The sequence below is a fragment of the Oncorhynchus gorbuscha genome, linkage group LG15 (assembly GCF_021184085.1).
Source record: "Oncorhynchus gorbuscha isolate QuinsamMale2020 ecotype Even-year linkage group LG15, OgorEven_v1.0, whole genome shotgun sequence".
NCBI lineage: Eukaryota > Metazoa > Chordata > Actinopteri > Salmoniformes > Salmonidae > Oncorhynchus > Oncorhynchus gorbuscha.
In genome coordinates, this window is record NC_060187.1 from 45,101,932 (window position 1) to 45,122,878 (window position 20,947).

Below are 20,947 nucleotides of genomic sequence, written 5' to 3' on the forward strand. Positions count from 1 at the left end.
TCTCCAAAACTCTTGAACGTGCCGTCCTTGGTCAGCTCTCCCGCTATCTCTCTCAGAATGACCTTCTTGATCCAAATCAGTCAGGTTTCAAGACTAGTCATTCAACTGAGACTGTTCTTCTCTGTATCACGGAGGCGCTCCGCACCGCTAAAGCTAACTCTCTCTCCTCTGCTCTCATCCTTCTAGACCTATCGGCTGCCTTCGATACTGTGAACCATCAGATCCTTCTCTCCACCCTCTCCGAGTTGGGCATCTCCGGCGCGGCCCACGCTTGGATTGCGTCCTACCTGACAGGTCGCTCCTACCAGGTGGCGTGGCGAGAATCTGTCTCCTCACCACTCGCTTTCACCACTGGTGTCCCCCAGGGCTCTGTTCTAGGCCCTCTCCTATTCTCGCTATACACCAAGTCACTTGGCTCTGTCATAACCTCACATGGTCTCTCCTATCATTGCTATGCAGACGACACACAATTAATCTTCTCCTTTCCACCTTCTGATGACCAGGTGGCGAATCGTATCTCTGCATGTCTGGCAGACATATCAGTGTGGATGACGGATCACCACCTCAAGCTGAACTTCGGCAAGACGGAGCTGCTCTTCCTCCCGGGGAAGGACTGCCCGTTCCATGATCTCGCCATCACGGTTGACAACTCCATTGTGTCCTCCTCCCAGAGCGCTAAGAACCTTGGCGTGATCCTGGACAACACCCTGTCGTTCTCAACTAACATCAAGGCGGTGGCCCGTTCCTGTAGGTTCATGCTCTACAACATCCGCAGAGTACGACCCTGCCTCACACAGGAAGCGGCGCAGGTCCTAATCCAGGCACTTGTCATCTCCCGTCTGGATTATTGCAACTCGCTGTTGGCTGGGCTCCCTGCCTGTGCCATTAAACCCCTACAACTCATCCAGAACGCCGCAGCCCGTCTAGTGTTCAACCTTCCCAAGTTCTCTCACGTCACCCCGCTCCTCCGCTCTCTCCACTGGCTTCCAGTTGAAGCTCGCATCCACTACAAGACCATGGTGCTTGCCTACGGAGCTGTGAGGGGAACGGCACCTCAGTACCTCCAGGCTCTGATCAGGCCCTACACCCAAATAAGGGCACTGCGTTCATCCACCTCTGGCCTGCTCGCCTCCCTACCACTGAGGAAGTACAGTTCCCGCTCAGCCCAGTCAAAACTGTTCGCTGCTCTGGCTCCCCAATGGTGGAACAAACTCCCTCACGACGCCAGGACAGCGGAGTCAATCACCACCTTCCGGAGACACCTGAAACCCCACCTCTTTAAGGAATACCTAGGATAGGATAAAGTAATCCTTCTCACCCCCCCCTTAAAATATTTAGATGCACTATTGTAAAGTGGCTGTTCCACTGGATGTCATAAGGTGAATGCACCAATTTGTAAGTCGCTCTGGATAAGAGCGTCTGCTAAATGACTTAAATGTAATGTAATGTAATGTGTATGTGACAAATAAAATTTGATTTGATTTGATCAACTTCCAAAAGACCAGTATGCCTATGCTAGTAATTGTTGCGTGATGCCCCATTGCTGGTGAGCATGCAAAATAAACAGTTTCTTATTCTTGATCACCAAACTATTTTTGCATACAGCGCTTTCGGAAAGTATTCAGACCCTTTGACCTTTTCCACATTTTGTTACGTTCGTCTTATTTTAATAAAATAGATTACATCTTTTTTTCCTTAATCAATCTACACACCATTCCCCATGATGACAAAGAAAAATAGGTTTTTAGACATTTTTTTGCCCATTTAAAAAATAAATAAATAATAGAAATACCTTATTTACCTAAGTATTCAGACTCGAAATTGAGCTCAGGTGCATCCGTGATGTTTCGACAACTTGATTGGAGTCCACCTGTGGTAAATTCAATTGATTGGACATGATTTGGAAAGGCACGCACCTGTCTATATAAGGTCCCACAGTGGACGGTGCAGTGCAGAGCAAAAACCAAGCCGTGAGGTCGAAGGAATTGTCCGTAGAACGTCGAGACAAGATTAGTCCGTAGCAGATTGCCACACTGAATGTTATATTGATAATATTAACATAGGTATGCTACTCTGTTTTTGCCAGGCAAAACAGGAGAAAATTAAACAAGTGCTTTTTGATCACGAATCTGTACACGTGCGCACGCCTTTGCGCGCCAATGCTGATGACCGTAGGCCTATGTCAGTAACCTGATCGAATAAACAAAAGTATAAATATAAAATACAGATGGTAGGCTATATCTATCCAATTAAAATATGCATTACTTTTTTTTTCGCTAAATGAGAAGTTATGAGTTTTTTTTAAATGTATTTTTTCCCATTCAGTTTGACACTCATGACCCACCCAAAACTTTCTCACTGCACTACTGTAGGTAAACTGATCTGTTTTGATTGACAGTTTGCTGGTCCAATCAAAGGCTGAGAGTGCGTTTTACTAGCTAATCTGTTGTCCAGTGGCAAAATGTTACAATATCTGGCAAGATAATTGAAGTCATCAGTCTCAAGTCTAAATTGAGTCTTGAGGCTCCAAGTCCAAGGCAAGTCTCAAGTTGTTTTATTTTCTATCAAGTCATCAAATTTGTGACTCTGGTCCACACCTCTGGCTCCTACTATACAAACACAACACATGTTCACATAGCCAGGCACATATGAATGCACACACACACATTCAGCAATTTCCCTCTTTTTATATGGAGATTTGCACATCATATTAGTGACTTCTAAACATCTCATAGCAGTCTCGATCCCTTCCTGGATCCTATGAAGCTCCTGCCCTTAGTGGTACATGGGGGTGTAAACATCACAATGTCAGGAGGAAAAACATGGTGTCAGCGTTATATTATACTTGTCTGGCTTAATGAAAACCATTGTCTTTCCAAAAGATACTGAGTGTTGTATTTTCAGGGTTGAGGACTGTATTTGTGTAGGGTACCCAGGTGTAGATGACTAATCATTTCCTCTCCGGACAAAGGAAAAACAGGGAGGGAGGGGAAACATGAGAGGAAAGGGCCATCTGTCATTTGACCTGAGTTCACCCACTGCTCAGTGGTGTTCAACGAGAAGCTCTCTGTTGGCTGTCTGAATCAATAGACAACGTCTCAAACTCAAACTGCCACTGCCGGCCGACAGCTGGCCCAGCTCTCATTTTCCTCGTACAACCATAACATACCTCCTATTCAACCAAGATATCCCATGAAAATATGGAGACACTTGGAGTAGAAAGGTTGTGATCGGGACACCATCGTATATATTAAATCAGGATTTGATTCATCAGGAAGAATCACATTCCTGAGTAGGAACAAGGTCAGATAATTTATTATCCTGCTAAATGGTTAAGATCAGGTAAAGTCATTCTGATTCTAGATCTGTGACTAGTACCAATTTCTATCTTGAGCTAGGCCTATATACCCTTAAAGTCAAATCAAGCAAATTGATCACATTTTATTGGAATAAGCTGAAACAGAGTGAATCTTTGCACCATCCTTTAATTTTCAGGACTCTTCAGCTACATATGCTCAGCCATGATGACATGGAGGTCAAGGGGAACAGTTCAAGGGTAAAAAGTATTTTCACACACTCCAGGAGCATGAACACAGTTTCACACAAACAAAAACACACCATGACTTACAATGCAATGGACTGTACCCATTCTCCACAAACAACTTGTCCACCTGTCACCAGTGACTTGGTTGCGCAATAAGTACAGTATTTAATGCTAAAGGTACTTTGTATCGTAATACAGCATTGCAAAAGGATTCGCAAAGTTTACACACACTTTGTTTTTGTGACACAAACAAGTGATTTTGAGATGGTACATAATTGTCTAGGTCACCATCATGCTTCAAATTGTCCATAATCTGAAATAAATGCAAATATTGTAAACTCCAAGTCAAACTCTTCCTACCAGACAAAACACTTCCGATAAGTAAAAAAATGAAAACATTTAAGTAAACTGAGAAACAAGTTGTTAAAATGTTTTCTACCTCTAATGACACACTAATGAAATACTGTATTTCTCGTACAGTGAACGTGTAGTGTTAACTCATAAAAACAAACCATACACATACAATATATTTTTCTAACTTTATAAGACCTTTGAAAGGAGTGTTTTCAGAACTTTTGAGACTCACAGGTTGCATTTACACAGGCAGTCCAGTTAAGATTTTTTGCTCTACCAATTGGTCTTTGACCACTCACTTTAGATCCTTTTCCAAAAATCATCTGATCAGTCAAGACCGATTCGTGAAAAACGATCAGAATTAGAATGCCATAGAGAAAACCTTGATCACTAGTGTCCATTATATTTCATACAGTAGTACAATCACAATACCCTTATTCCTCTTATGTATGGTTTTACTGTCTTGATTTCCCATAAAGACTTCAGGGTCTGTGGATTGATATGACATTCACCCTAAAATAGTGAATTAATGTATTATGTTCACATTAAGTCCTCAAACGAGTGGGGACCTATTGAATCAAAGTCTGTAACCAGGTTTCTACAATAATTAACATAACACCAGTCTGTTTGGCCATTTTTCCACTCCTGTCATGCTAAACATACATCTTTGGCATATGACACAGAGTACAAGGAGTGGAACATTAGCTAAACAGACTGGTAACCAGGCTAACACAACAGTATCATTCTCCTTGAACTGTATAGGAACACACTGAAAACAGAAGAAAAAAAAACATGCCTGCATATTCAGTCAACCCTTGACTTACGACTCATCCTGGAACTCTGGTTACCGTTTTGAAATGTAATTTCAAGGTAGGGGGCAGGAACTGGGAAGCGAGACCAAAATGAACCATTCTAGACCCAGCATAACATACATACAGTATCAGCCTAAGGCACTGGCTATGCAGAGCACAGCAACTACCAGGGCCATATTCATTACGCAACAAACAGAAAACTGACTTAAACAGGGACTACCTTGAACATCTCCAATACATCTCCAATACACATTTTTTTTGCAAAATGTTTTGCTACGGTGTGCCCTAATGAATATAGCCCAGGTGTGACTCAGTCAGTCCCTTCCCCTTATTCCAACATCATGTTCCTGTAACACTGATAAACCTTAACACTAATTCCTGGCAGGGGGAAAGCAGGTCAGGCTTCTCAATTAGCATTTCATTTGAACACTTAACACTTTGCTATAAGGGCCTTGTAAAAACTGCATAACACATTCAAAAACAAATGCATGATGCTTAGTAGCTTAGATAAACAACTTAAGGTCTGTTGACACTAGCTTGCCAATTGAATTGTACCACATATTTATGAAGTGCCTGGGGGCGTATCATATACTGATTATAAGCATGTTATGAAGTCTTTAGAAGGGCTGAAACACTGGCTGAAAGACACCAGACATATGAAGACATGCACGCAAAGACATCTTGAGGAAAACTTTTTCGCACAAAATTAAGAGTGCTCACATTGAGACATTAAAATCAAGCTTGAGCCCGGTTCGAGATACAAAAGTATATGGTTTTGCTCCTTTCCATTTTGTATTGCAGGAAGTGACTTGATTTCACAGGCGGGTGTTAAACACCTGTTGATAGTGTATAAGCAAATACCAAAAATACATTAAGTACAAAATGAAAGAACATAAATGAATTAAAAACAATAACATTAACTTCATCCATTTTAGTGTGGTTAGTGATACGTCTACCCGCTTAGCAATATATATATAATTTTCCTTGTTACGTCAGTGTTTTGTTTTAACTATGACCAACTACGATTATATATATATATATATATTATATATATATATATATATATATATAAAGTTTAATATACTTGTATAAACCTGTTACACAGTCAGTGCACGACAAAACAAAATATATTTAAAAAAAAAACTATGACCATGGTAGCCGTAGGAGTTTTCAGTGAGAAACGACAGACAAGGCCCTCTAAATACACTAATGATTAGTCTTCTTCATACATAATATTCAGAATATTAACACTAAAATGCCACAAGGAGTTTGAACTACTCTGGTTTACCTCAAACAGGTTTATGTAAAACATTTTCAGGATTAGTATTCACATCCTACCTAAAATTGTGCATGCACAGAAACTAAATCTTTCACGCCAAGGGAGGTATAAGTTGAATGCAGGTATCTGAAACGACGATTGAGAACGTTGCTTGAGAGGAAACTGCAGCAGCCACAGAAGCATCACTGTATATACAGCGTATGTAGTAAAAAGGGGGTCGGAGTTAGATAGCCATCTCCCTATGTCAATGGAAACCTTGGATGTTTCCCCAACACCATGTAAAGTCCATCCCTATGGTCAAACGGAGACAGGGGTGAGGGGGGTCAGTGGGAGTGTGTCGTGGTGGACGGTCTGGTCATCACAGGATGAAGAAGAGAATGACGACCACAAACAGAATGGCCAGTAGAATACCAATAGCACACCACTGTCGCCGGTCTGCAAGAGAAAGAGAGAAAAACAGAGCGAGCAGAAAAGAATGCGGGTGAACTGTATCAAACAATGTGAGGAGCAATTGACCTTTTTCTTGCTTTCAGACATGTTCAGACATGAGAGGTCCAACTACTAGGAATTCATGTTCTATGGAGAATACCATGTCTTTCGACCTGAAATATTCAACTTTAAAGTTGCAACTTGAAGATTGCAAAGAAAACTAGCAAAATGCAGCAGGAAAAAAATAATACAATAAAGTAAAAATATAAAACCCTAAGCGCAGGTAGCACTAGTGGGGCGGAAGGTAGCCTAGTGGTTAGTGCGTTGGGCCAGTAACCGAAAGGTTGCTAGATCAAATCCCTGAGCTAACAAGGGAAAAATCTGTTTTTCTGCCCTTGAATAAGGCAGTTCCTAGGCTGTCATTGTAAATAATAATTTATTCTTAACCGACTTGCCTAGTTAAAGGTTAAGTAAGTCGCTTTGGATAAAAGCGTCTGCTAAATGGCATATATTATTATTATTATTAAATAAAAAAAATGTATTACATTGTCTAGGGCAGTGTTTCCCAACTCCATGCCCTCGAGGACCCCCAACAGTACAGATTTTTGTTGTGGCCCGGACAAGCACACCTAATTCTACTTGTTAACTAATCATCAAGCCCTTGACAAGTTGAATCAGGTGTTTTTGTCCGGGGCCACAACATGAATGTGTGCTGTTGGGGGTACTTGAGGACCGGAGTCTAGGGGCCAGGGAAAAGTACCGACTGGATATCCTGACATTTGAAAAAAAAAATGACCCCGATTTCATTTGACTCCTTGTCTCCTGAGTTCTTCCTGTTGGAAGCTTCCTGAAAAGGTTTCCTTATAAAGAGGTGCCACCATTTTTTGGAGGTGGGTGGGGTGGGGTCCTATCCTTCCTCTTCAGCTGCTGATCCTGGCTGACTCAAAGTTGTCTTGCACAGACATTCCCTTAAACAGGAAGCTAATGACTGGGCCTTCTCTCTCAATTCAAGCATATATCATATTTAATGACCACCCATACATAAGTGGCTTGGCATATTAGGGCAACTCAAAAGACATCCACAACAATACTACACTTAAGTAACCTCTGTAACTCACATCTCCAAAAGTTGCAGACTTTGATAACCTGCATTAGTGGAGATGGTTCCTGAATTTTGAAGTGTATTTTTAACCAAGGTAGAAAGGTGGTGAATAAAGAGGCTATGCTGCGTTACTTACCAGTGGTCATGTTGGAGACCTTGGCCAGCTTCTTCATGACGTTGTCCAGTCTGGAGTGGGTACTTTCCATCTCATGGGAGAAGTCATCCAGCATACTACAAGAGAGAAGACATGGTGCTTTGTAGATACCAGGAAAAATATAAACCCGTATTGACAAAGTGTCTCAGAGTAGGAATGCTGATCTAGGATCAGGTACCCCTGTCCATATAATCTTATTCATTATCATCCACAAGTCTAAACTGAGCCTAAATCAGCACTCCTAGTCTGAGACGCTTGATACATATGGCACCTGATGATCTGTGTAGACCTGAAACTCTAATACTCATGTCATTGATTAATGTTGCTGTGGTTGTGTATCAGTGGATATTTACATACACTGTCTGTTCGTCCAACTCCATGCCAATCCTCTCAGACATGTTCTTCAGCACCCCGATGGACCCAGACACCAGCTCCAGCTGGTCATCCTGCTGCTCTGCCATGAGCTGACACACACACACACACGTCAACGTCGCTGACTTATGTCACATCATTCATTTCACAAAGTATGTTGCAACTGATACAACTGTAAAAATATAAATACAATTATTCCATCTCAAAATAATGTAAAATACGGCACCTAGTAAGTACAGCAATCAACAGGGGTGTGTACATAGGCATGAAACATTTTTATTAGCTATACCTGCTGCTGGGTTTGCTGCTCCTCGATGAACTGGGAGTTGGCCGTCTGTAGCTCTTGGTCCAGACGGGTGTATTTGTCGAGTCCCGGTTGCCAGATTGGGCCTTGAGACCCACTGTCCCCTAACAGAGCCTGAGGGAGAAGTGGCGCAGCAATGATTACATAGGAGATCTGCTGAAGTATGTGGACATGGTCACTCAACTGAAATGGTGAGGAGGATCCTGTCAATACCAATTGCACTTACTCTCTGACAAACGCTAACGGAGGCTGTTTGCAGTGTCAACGATCAGATAAAGCAGTACGCAACCTGCTGATCTAAAACGCGCTACACGTTTGAGAAGTGCATTCCGTCATACTGCATCATTACATGCAGAGTAACAAACAGTAAAAAAAAATATATAGCTTCAGTAAGATCTTAGCCCAATAGTTACATAGAGCTACACACCTGTCTGTTTTTCTTGTCGGACATGGCTAAGGCTGTCGGACTGGACATGTGGTCTTTCATTTCCTGAAATGGAACACAGCATTGAGATTAAACACAGTATGATCAATAACAGGATGTAATAATAAAGGCATGCACCAGCCATCATATCCAGATTGGCTGATCTCTAATTATTAGGGGTCCTAGCACTGAAGGTTCAGGAACCCTATTATTTTTGATAGGGTTACTGCTGCTTCAAGTTAAACTAGAGTCCTTCCGGGCCTGTGTGCCTTAGGCCTGACTCACCTTAACAGTTTGTCTGGTGCTTGTGATGAAGCCTTTCCGTTTAGACAGCTCCACTGTGTCCAGATTGAACTTCTTAGGGTTCGATTCAACAATACTTGCATTTACTGTTAAGGAATAGCCTATTCAACAAAGACATGATAAATAATCAAATCGTTTTACTCTCTATGAAGAATAAACTACTTCACTTGCAGCATGCTGTACTCTTTAAAGTACTGTATTCTAATTCACAGATGAAGCACGGTTCACAATGTTTTGATAAACCAGTATATATGCAAGTTAAACTAAGAGTTATTTTATGTTGAAAGGATATTGATGGTCTCATCGAGATCTTCCAGGTCCCAGTCGATGGACCGCAGACTGTTTCTCAACTCATTGGTGGTCCAATCCACCTCCTCCTTGGAAGCACCACTGGGATCCAGCAGCAGCTCGCTCCATCTATGGTACAGCTCTTGAGCAGTGTTCACCGCCTTCTGGACCTCACTGGAGATTTGTTGAATAGAAAAAGTCTATCATAAAAAGTACATCTACAGTATTGAGCTACCTGAAGCACATAGAAATGCAATACTAAGAGGTAGCCCAATATTGAACTAAAGGAGCCGAACGTTATTCCTTATAGTCCAAGGACCTGACATGGTCTGTCTAGAAGCAAATTTGCTTGGGCAGACAAAATAGTCAAATACACCCATCTTTATTTTTTATTTAACTAGGCAAGTCAGTTTTAAGAACAAATTCTTATTTACAATGACGGCCTATTCAGAATTGCGGTAAGGTTCTAGAAATATAAAGTCCTTTACTTTAATGTAACAAATGCAAAATATACAGTTACTATACACTGTTTTAACACAGTTGCAGCCGACAGTATTTTTCAATGACAACGTTAGTGACGTCCATCTTCCGTTTACACACAGGTGTTCCGTTTACACACAGGAGACGCAGATAGCCATTTAGCACAGGTAGTAATATGTAATAATAATATGTCTTCCGTCTGTTTTCCGTAAACACGTGGCGATATGGCCATGTGGGAACACTAACCTTAGGAAGGTGTATATCAATTTAACCGTTTTATTTTAGTATCACCGATATGAAAGATAAGGTCCTTATGCTTCCAAACCTGTAGCGCAATCGATCTGTTTTAATGTTAAGACCACGCGTCATGGCTCTTAACAAAATACAGTACTTACAGAACTAAACGTTTTCGTCCAATGACTTAAGTTAGTTAATTTGGCTACTGTATGTGTAATGTATTGGAACTGAGATTCATGATCAAGGCGGGATAGCTAAGCAGTAGCTGGCAAGACATTGAAGTTGACATAACGTTATTCACAAAGGCATATTAATATAACCACACATGCACTATTACATTAACCAATATATGTATTTTTTAAAGTAAATTAGAATATTTGCCATAGCTGTCGATCTTATATTAATCATCTAACATTGTAACTAGCTAACGTTACCTCAGTCAGTCGGGCAAGTTAAACGTTAGTTAAACGTGGACAATAAACAACAAGCGCCACAAAAATGCAAATTGCTATCCATGCCTCTCGCCATTGTGACAGCTGGGTTGTGAAACACGAACGTAATTTGCTAACTGACTAAACAGATAGCTTTCTCGCTAGCAAGCTTAGCGAACTACAACAATTCCCCTTTGTTCCAAGCTAACGTTAGCCATCCTTGCTAAAGCCAGACTTGATGGCAAACTTGATACTAGTAACAAGCTGACGTTATCTGGTGAAGCCTTGGCTACTTACCCTTTGACGACGAAGAACGGATCTTCCATAGACATATTGCTAAATAATTTACTGCACTACTAATGTCTAAAACTCCTAAACACCTTCGAGAGACATGCCTGACTTGTTGACTGTCCAAAACGAAGAGCCCTGTGCTCTGTTTACATAGGCGTTAAAGCCATGTTTACATGCGGGCAATCCGACTGCAAGTGAGGGAGTTCTATTAACCTAAACCGTGGTGCACCGGTCTATGGCCCGTGACGGGCAAAAGCGGCAAGGGAGGAGCGCCATTCTCAAATCGAACAATCCTAGCTATGGCTTTAGTGGTAAGGCTAAATAAAGCAAAGCAACCAACCAACTGCAGACGAAAGTGGAGGAGTGAAATCGGGGGAGTTGCATCAGCTTCAGCCGAAAGTCAGACACTGATGTGGTTTTCCAACAGCAAGACTCAGTGCAACATGGCAGTGTTTCCATAGTTTGAAATGTCGAAATATTTTGTTTATCCAAACCCCATATCACACACCCACAAACTGTAAATATACAGAATGTGTGTACTAGCAATTGGCGAGAGAGAGACTCATATTACATTAATTTGTACATTTGAGTTGTGGCAATATTGCTTCATTTTTCCATAATGCATGCGATGGCCGCAGGTTGCAGCTGGTGAGGAACAACTACAGAAAATTGCAGTTGAAACTTCATGACCTTTAATCACATGGTTGTTGTAAAGTTCGTGCAGTCGACATGTAGGCGCAAATCGGACAACTTTTATCCCCATAATGCAATACACGTTGAAAGGCGATTTAACCAAATCTGCGCCACTTGGTCATGTTGTCAACAGTGCAGTATCGTGCATCATACAGAAACATACATCGCTTTTACATAAAATACGTTTTCGAATGTTCTTTTGGAAGACAGATAAAGCGTTTTTATCAAAAGCAATCACCTTTACATGTGAAAACACTGAATCATGCTGATTATATTTTGTTTTTATTTAATTGTGTTTTATTTTGTATATGTTTTCCATTGCCAAATACTTTAATTAATTCATTCGTCTCCCTCGCCTCAGTCACGTCTGTCCTTTTTAAATTTGTTTTATGTCAAAATATTTATATATATTTTTTTGCCTCACTCAGCTCTCTCCTTTAAATTATTCCTAGTCATTACTCCACAGTTTAAAGGTAGACTCAGCATTATAACTTATATGCAGAAAGTCAACAACATGAGTAAATGTCCTCAACAACTATAGGCGTTCACATGCTTACCATCCGAAAACAGTTTTGAACAGTTTGTGCATATATTATGAGAGCATTTTGTGAAGTTTTTGTTAGTTTTGATAGGCAATATTAGACAATGTTATTTTGGCTGTTTGTGCATACAAAACATTTTCTACAGGCAAGGCGAAGTTGGTAGTTGAAGTCTATGCCCCTTTGTCGGGGATTGGTCAACAGTAGGGATCCTTCAATGAAGTGTTTGTTGTCATTCAAGGAGAGACGAATAGTTTTCATGCATATTTTTTCACTTGAGATATACTGCACCAAACATCTTAGTTAGATGTACAATTGCGTGACAAAGTTCTCCTTGGCAAAAACGTCAAAATTAATGACCGATTTTTTAATTTTCTTCTCATTTTCAAGTGAAGGTCTTAAGAGAGTATGCAAGCACACTCTTTCGGGGACGGCAAGGCGCGAGCCAAACCGAAGCATGCTGATGTCTTAAGAGCGTTGAAGCATGAGGCTCAACTTCTCCACTGTTTTTGGTGCCCCTGGCTACCATGCTATAACAGTGTGAAGCGAACCCATGCATATGTGCAGATACTGTGTGTGACTGTGTGAGAGTGTTGCATCTTGCTCATCTCAGTGGGCTCATTCGACATTGCAGCCGGCTTTATCGGCGAGTCGAGACTGACTGATCTAGAATCACCTTGCAGCATAAATCACTTCTGAATATTATTTGTAGATCAGTCAGTCAGTCAAAATGTACCCATAAAACACGGTGCTGCTCGTAGGAATGTAATTTAACTGAGTCTACCTTTAATCTAGCCTGGGCTGTGTTACTTTTGTTGTGAGCTGACTTCACAGTGTGTTGTGAAGGTCAGTTTGTAAGGGACTGGCAACTGAAATATTTAGATATGTAATGTTAATGTTAGCTAGAAGTATTTATCTTTAAAGCCTAGCTATCAAATTACTCATTACACTGGACATTATTCTTGTCATAAATAGACTTGGTCTTTTACCAAATAGGGCTATCTTCTTTATACCACCTCTACCTTGTCACAACACAACTGATTGGCTCAAACGCTTCAAGAAGGAAAGAAATTCCACAAATGAACTTTTAACAAGGCACACCTGTTAATTGAAATGCATTCCAGGTGACTACCTCATGAAGCTGGTTGAGAGAATGCCATGAGTGTGCAAAGCTTCCATCAAGGCTTAAATACAACATATATTTTGAAATGTTGAACGCTTTTTTGGTTGCTACATGATTCCATATGTGTTATTTCATAGTTTTGATGTCTTCACTATTATTCTACAATGTAGAAAATAGTACAAATAAAGAAAAATGTGTGTCCAAACTTTTGACTGGAACTGTACGTACGGTCACTGTGGGGCCAACGTCATCGATGCACTTATTGATGAAGCCAGTAACTGATCTGGTATACTCCTCAATGCCATCGGATGAGTCCTGGAACATATTCCAGTCTGTGATAGCAAAACAATCCTGTAGCTTAGCATCTGCATTATCTGACCACTTCCGTATTGAGTGAGCCACTGGTACTTCCTGTTTTAGTGTTTAGTTGTAAGCAGGAATAAGGAGGATAGAATTATGGTCAGATTTGCCAAATGTAGGGTGGGGGAGAGCTTTGTATGTGTCTCTGTGTGTGGGGTAAACGTGGTCTATAGTTTTTCTTCCTCTTGTTGCACATGTAACATGCTGGCAGAAATGAGGCAAAACAGTTTCCCTGCATTAAAGTGTCCGGCCAATAGGAGCGCCGGCTCTGGATGAGCATTTTCTTGTTTGCTTATGGCTTTATACAGCTCGTTGAGTGAGAGTTTCGTCTTAGTGCCAGCATCAGTTTGTGGTGGTAAATAGACAGCTACGAAAAATATAGATGAAAGCGCTCATGATAAATAGTGTGGTCTACAGCTTATCATGAGATACTCTACCTCAGGCTAGAAAAATCTTGAGACTTCCTTCATTTTTGATTTTGCGATTCAGCTGTTATTGACAAATAGACACAGACCACCACCCCTTGTATTACCGGTGCACGGAAAAACCAGCCAACTGTATATTATCCATGTCGTCGTTCAGCCAAGACTCGGTGAAACACAAGATATTACAGTTTTTAATGTCTCGTTGTTAGTATGGTCTTGAACAAAACTCATCCAGTTTATTCTCCAATGATTGCACATTGGCCAATAGGACGGATGGCAGAGACGGGTTATTCTCACCTTGCCAACGAGTTCTCACAAGGAACCCGGACCTGTGTCCCCTGTATCTGCATCTTCTCTTCACGCGAATGATGGCGATTTGTGCCTTGTCGGGTATCTGGAGTAAATCCTTTGCGACTAACTAATTAAAGAAAATGTTTTCATCCAGACTCATTAAAGAAAATGTTTTCGTCCAGTTCGAGGTGAGTAATCGCTGTTCTGATATCCAGAAGCTCTTTTCGGTCATAAGAGACAGTGGCAGAAACATTATGTACAAAATAAGTCACAAATAATGCAGAAAAAACACTACTCCCTCCACAAGGCTATCAAACAAGCTAAGCGTCAGTACAGAGACAAAGTAGAATCTCAATTCAACGGCTCAGACACAATAGGCATGTGGCAGGGTCTACAGTCAATCACGGACTACAGGAAGAAATCCAGCCCAGTCACGGACCAGGATGTCTTGCTCCCAGGCAGACTAAATAACTTTTTTGCCCGCTTTGAGGACAATACAGTGCCACTGACACGGCCTGCAACGGAAGCATGCGGTCTCTCCTTCACTGCAACCGAGGTGAGTAAGACATTTAAACGTGTTAACCCTCGCAAGGCTGCAGGCCCAGACGGCATCCCCAGCCGCACCCTCAGAGCATGCACAGACCAGCTGGCCGGTGTGTTTACGGACATATTCAATCAATCCCTATACCAGTCTGCTGTTCCCACATGCTTCAAGAGGGCCACCATTGTTCCTGTTCCCAAGAAAGCTAAGGTAACTGAGCTAAACGACTACCGCCCCGTAGCACTCAGTTCCGTCATCATGAAGTGCTTTGAGAGACTAGTCAAGGACCATATCACCTCCACCCTACCTGACACCCTAGACCCACTCCAATTTGCTTACCGCCCAAATAGGTCCACAGACGATGCTATCTCAACCACACTGCACACTGCCCTAACCCATCTGGACAAGAGGAATACCTATGTGAGAATGTGACTACAGCTCGGCATTCAACACCATAGTACCCTCCAAGCTCGTCATCAAGCTCGAGACCCTGGGTCTCGACCCCGCCCTGTGCAACTGGGTACTGGACTTCCTGACGGGCCGCCCCCAGGTGGTGAGGGTAGGCAACAACATCTCCTCCCCGCTGATCCTCAACACGGGGGCCCCACGAGGGTGCGTTCTGAACCCTCTCCTGTACTCCCTGTTCACCCACGACTGAGTGGCCACGCACGCCTCCAACTCAATCATCAAGTTTGCGGACGACACAACAGTGGTAGGCTTGATTACCAACAACGACGAGACGGCCTACAGGGAGGAGGTGAGGGCCCTCGGAGTGTGGTGTCAGGAAAATAACCTCACACTCAACGTCAACAAAACTAAGGAGATGATTGTGGACTTCAGGAAACAGCAGAGAGAACACCCCCCTATCCACATCGATGGAACAGTAGTGGAGAGGGTAGCAAGTTTTAAGTTCCTCGGCATACACATCACAGACAAACTGAATTGGTCCACTCACACAGACAGCATCGTGAAGAAGGCGCAGCAGTGCCTCTTCAACCTCAGGAGGCTGAAGAAATTCGGCTTGTCACCAAAAGCACTCACAAACTTCTACAGATGCACAATCGAGAGCATCCTGGCGGGCTGTATCATCGCCTGGTACGGCAACTGCTCCGCCCTCAACCGTAAGGCTCTCCAGAGGGTAGTGAGGTCTGCACAACGCATCACCGGGGGCAAACTACCTGCCCTCCAGGACACCTACACCACCCGATGTTACAGGAAGGCCATAAAGATCATCAAGGACATCAACCACCCGAGCCACTGCCTGTTCACCCCGCTATCATCCAGAAGGCGAGGTCAGTACAGGTGCATCAAAGCTGGGACCGAGAGACTGAAAAACAGCTTCTATCTCAAGGCCATCAGACTGTTAAACAGCCACCACTAACATTGAGTGGCTGCTGCCAACACACTGACACTGACACTGACACTGACACTGACTCAACTCCAGCCACTTTAATAATGGAAATTACATTTACATTTAAGTCATTTAGCAGACGCTCTTATCCAGAGCGACTTACAAATTGGTGCATTCACCTTATAATTGATGGGTGATGGGAAATGATGTAAATATATCACTAGCCACTTTAAACAATGCTACCTTATATAATGTTACTTACCCTACATTATTAATCTCATATGCATATGTATATACTGTACTCTATATCATCTACTGCATCCATTACATTTAAGACATCCTTATGTAATACATGTATCACTAGCCACTTTAACTATGCCACTTTGTTTACATACTCATCTCATATGTATATACTGTATTCGATACCATCTACTGTATCTTGCCTATGCTGCTCTGTACCATCACTCATTCATATATCCTTATGTACATATTCTTTATCCCCTTACACTGTGTATAAGACAGTAGTTTTGGAATTGTTATTTAGATTACTTGTTGGTTATTACTGCATTGTCGGAACTAGAAGCACAAGCATTTCGCTACACTCGCATTAACATCTGCTAAAAATACAATTTGATTTGATTTGATTTGATATTGGTTAGGAGCCTGTACAATTGCAGCCATCTCCTCCGGTGCCATTATTGACCTTGCATCCTAATCACTACTCATTATAATTTATGGATCAGTCAATTTGCCCACTGCAGTAGCCGATCTATACGGTCTTAACAGGGTCCTTTATGTTCAATATTTGTGATAAATTAAAAAGCATTAATGCAAATAAACAATCCTCAATCAATTAGATAATTATTCAACCTGGGAGCATTTGATGGTCAGCCAGGTCACATCCCTTTTTTATCGCATACATGGATTGGATTTTAGTTTAATCCAAGGACTACTTCAGGTTAAGAATTGGATTGTGTTTCTACGATATTATAAATATATTTTTGGATTGAATTGAACCCTATGAGCATAATACCATATGCCTATAATAGGGTATTTAAATATGTGATATATAGACCCACAAACTGTTTATCTTGTTACCAACAATTGAGGTAAGTGTTATAGGCATGTTTTTTTTAAATCACAAAAATTGTGCAAATTATGACCCACACATGTCCAGACAATGACTTGACAATCACCACATTTTATACTGAGCTATAGGCTCAAGAGACACTTATTTTCCATTAAGATTAGAGTACATTTCAACACACCCTCCCCCCACATAACTAATGCATACCTAATGCTGCGTTCATAGCCCAGTGGGAAGAAGGTTTACCCGTTCTGAAGTTGTAAATACCAGTTGGATGCATTCATGTGCTTTTAACTTGTTGAGAAATGTTGATTGGCTAATGGCTGCGTCAACCTAACTAAAAGTACACCTATCACGCTTGTAAACAAATTAGTCTTAAAATATATATATATTTATTGTTATAATAATGTTTTGTTGTTGCCGAAAAAGGTAGTATTGAGGTATTTTCCAAGGGTTTGCACGTGGGAGAAGATGGAGCTCAGAGATGATAGACGAATTTCCCACCAGTTGTAGGGGCGTTCGAGTGGATTATTCTCAGTCGTATGTGGTAATAGCACCTTCCCACTTGGTTATGAATGCAGCATAACAGTCTCCTGAAACGAAACACCACTACCCCTCCCCCTCCTAACTGTTCATTCACTAGAATTTGCCTTTGCCAGGACACCGCACAAAGGCATCATGTGACCTGGCTGAAAACAGTCAAGGCATTACATCAGCTCAGGAAGTCAGCAATCAAATAGAAAATATACCGTACTCTAAAAGGGGACACAGCATGGCATCAGAAAAGAGCTGTATTTATGTATTAGTGTTGTTCTCGCGAAAAGACTAGACTAACATTTTGGTTCGGGAGATAATAATAATAATATAATAATAACAGTAAGGGGAAATCTAAACATTACTGATATTAAAAGTATGATTATCAGAAACATTTTGGACTAATGTAAAATAGCACAAATAAATGGATAAAATGTATTTTTTTTTTAAATCTAAAACTATCAAATAAGCTCATTCATAATGTGAAATCACATTAGAACCTACAATATAATAAGCTATAGCCTATGTCTTGGGTGTTATACTTTATTATGTGCACTTTTATATATATTTTTACAAGGCTATTTCCAACTGCGTTTATCCCTTTAAAACACTCTCAGGTTTGTATTTAAATCTGATTTATATTTTTAGCGCACGCCCATTGGTCCATATGGATTTGGCGGGGCAGTATTCGTAGTGATTGTAAAGACGACACGTATTTTCATTGGCTGGCCTGGTTGTTACGTTAGGGTATAAAGCTGTGTTAAAAATAGATACAGCCCCATTCCTCTTAATGCTCAGCTGTTGATTGAAGCTAAAGGTGTAAGAATTTAATGAAAGCCTTTAATTTCTTCACCCATGCACCAATTTGATTCTGCTCAGGAGAACGATGAAACACATCTTGCAGTCATCAAATGCCCGTTTCTAAAATATATATATATATATACATTTACGTCACTGTTGAATTCAGTGTGATTTGTAAGCGAATCGCGTGCAGTCGTTAGCTGGACAAACAAACTCGAATAGCCTACATTTACACCCGAGATTTTAGGATTACCTTTCTAACCAGTTGTTTCGACGTGGACTGAAGCACAATTAAGACCGTGGGTGCTTTTGCTTACCAAGCTAATAGTTTTTAATCATGGAGTTTAAAGTTGAGGCGCATCGGATTATGAGTATTTCACTTGGAAAAATTTATAATTCCCGAGTGCAACGTGGTGGTATCAAACTACACAAAAATCTACTGGTCTCCCTCGTTCTACGGAGTGCCCGGCAAGTATACCTGAGTGACTACTACGGCGGCATATGCCTGAGCGCCCAGCAAGCAAGAGAGTGGTGTGAGGGGGAGTACATGGCTTCAAAACAAGGCAAATTGGTCCCCGGTTCGACAGAGAGCCTGTCTGAATCGGACGAGCAAAGCGAAGTGGCGGTGGACAAACAGGAGCCCAGAGATGTGGTTGAATCCCCGGCGGGACTCCACGTAGAAACTCAAGCGAGTGGTGATCAAGACAGCGCCGAAAATGGAGTTTCGGATTCAGGATGTAGCGACATCAAAACCCCGGAAGAGAGTCCAGAGGCTACTCAGACCTGTGAGGTCGCCAGTGTTGTTACTGCCATCTCATCCAGCTGTATCAGTGCTCCCTCTCCGAGTGATCCAAAAGAGGAAACGGAGACGCCGACAGACTGCCAGACGGACAACAGTGAATCAGCGGAGAAACATTCGTACGAGCCCAAAGCTCCCCAGGCTTACACTAACAGGAAACGGACTGCCGATGACTTTGAACTCACAGACTCACCAACGAAAAGAACGAAACTAACTTCCACATCTCTACCTTCTACAAACGACGAGAATAAAGGGGAAACTGAAGAAATGGACACTAGCAATGTATCGAGTTTGATAACAATATTCGGTTCCAGTTTTTCTGGACTCCTGAGTAACAAAGAGGGAGAGCAGCCTGACTCCGAGGCAGAGAACAGTGACTCTGGGCAAATCTGTTGTGAGCAAATGCTCAAAAACCTCAACCCTTGGAGTACTGCAATTGTTGCTTTTTAAACTTTGAAACAGTGATTATGATATCCTACTTGGGGGATTTTAATAGGGATAGAACGGGAGGTTTCATCGACCTTTGCAGTTCTAATCCCCACGTGGTGGAACGTGGAAGACAGTAGTAAATTGGAATTCCCCAAAAGATCACAATGAAAGTAGGCCTACTGTTGTAGCTATTTACATGGAATTTCTGTTGAAAGCATGTGAGCAAGGTGGCATTTAGACGAGTAATACTAATGTAACCAGTGGCTTATGACAGTTAACGCTGTAACCTGCTCCGACACAAGTCAGCTACAGTATTCCAAAAGCTGAGTATCATTTATTAAAATGTATCCTTAAACAAGGGTAATATTACAGGAATGAATGTGACCGCTCAATGCTGACGTCATCTGACGTCTGTCAGTCACTGTTTTCTAACGTCTTTGTTTTATAAAGACTTGTACATTTGTAATATTGTGCCTGTAAATCCTGTTTTCCCATGTCCTATTCTGAGTCTATGTATTTTGGTATCTGCCATGGATTATGATTGCGTGATGCTCACGTATTAAAGCATTTTGTTTAACAATTCACTTTTCTTTGCTCTCCTTTTTTCCATTGGGTTGGTTTGTACATAATGCACTAAGTGCTGCGACGGTGTCACCTGGTAGGGGTGGTTGGCAGATGTGGTAGGTAGGACACCATTTGCACAGTAGCTAACTTCACAGCATAAATGCAATGCTAAATTAAAATATAGCTGTATGGTATGACACTTAGTAATTCTAATCATCACATTTTATGTTCTCCGTTAAAGGGATATTCTTTCTTCAAGCAAATACAATATGTTGCAACTTGTCGCCCCTACTAATCCTCAGTCAATTCAGGCTTGTTCCATTGTGCCTATTCTTACATCAATTATAGTGTTATTGCTAAATGCTAATCTTGGCCTAATGTTTCTAAAGACCAGTACTTTTTTTTGTTGTGACCTTGATAGAGCAGCTGTTGCTTTGCGTCATGTGGCTGTGTACAGAAGACGCCATGCCAGTAACAACCAGCATGTTTCTCTGGTCCAATCATTTTGCAACTTCCACCACAAATTTTTATTGCTCAACAAGGAAAGCCAACCTATTTATCAAGATAAGGAAATGTTTTCAGGAATTATTTCTAGCCCATTCACCA

General features: G+C 41.5%; 2 protein-coding genes across 2 annotated transcripts; one reads left to right on the plus strand and one right to left on the minus strand.

Annotated features, from left to right (window-relative positions):
• Window positions 1-3,465: 3,465 nt before the first annotated feature.
• On the minus strand, window positions 3,466-11,031 carry LOC123997372 (syntaxin-6-like). The gene is made up of 8 exons (XM_046301525.1): window positions 10,811-11,031; window positions 9,370-9,539; window positions 9,060-9,154; window positions 8,778-8,840; window positions 8,336-8,464; window positions 8,032-8,138; window positions 7,657-7,751; window positions 3,466-6,424 (listed from the first exon to the last, which is right to left on the minus strand). Exons 1-8 carry the CDS (start codon window positions 10,843-10,845, stop codon window positions 6,348-6,350), a joined length of 771 nt encoding a protein of 256 aa, XP_046157481.1. The 5' UTR covers window positions 10,846-11,031; the 3' UTR covers window positions 3,466-6,347.
• Window positions 11,032-18,531: 7,500 nt separating this feature from the next.
• On the plus strand, window positions 18,532-20,359 carry LOC123996561 (immediate early response gene 5 protein-like). The gene has a single exon (XM_046299993.1). It carries the CDS (start codon window positions 18,887-18,889, stop codon window positions 19,796-19,798), a length of 912 nt encoding a protein of 303 aa, XP_046155949.1. The 5' UTR covers window positions 18,532-18,886; the 3' UTR covers window positions 19,799-20,359.
• Window positions 20,360-20,947: the final 588 nt, after the last annotated feature.

Coding starts and splice junctions, on each gene's coding strand:
- LOC123997372 (XM_046301525.1), bottom strand. CDS start 10,845: ATGTCTATGGAAGATCCGTTCTTCGTCGTCAAAGG. Junction 8,139..8,335: donor AGCAGCAAACCCAGCAGCAG/GTATAGCTAATA, acceptor TGTGTGTGTCAG/CTCATGGCAGAGCAGCAGGA. Junction 7,752..8,031: donor GAGTTGGACGAACAGACAGT/GTATGTAAATAT, acceptor TCTCTCTTGTAG/TATGCTGGATGACTTCTCCC.
- LOC123996561 (XM_046299993.1), top strand. CDS start 18,887: ATGGAGTTTAAAGTTGAGGCGCATCGGATTATGAGTATTTCACTTGGA.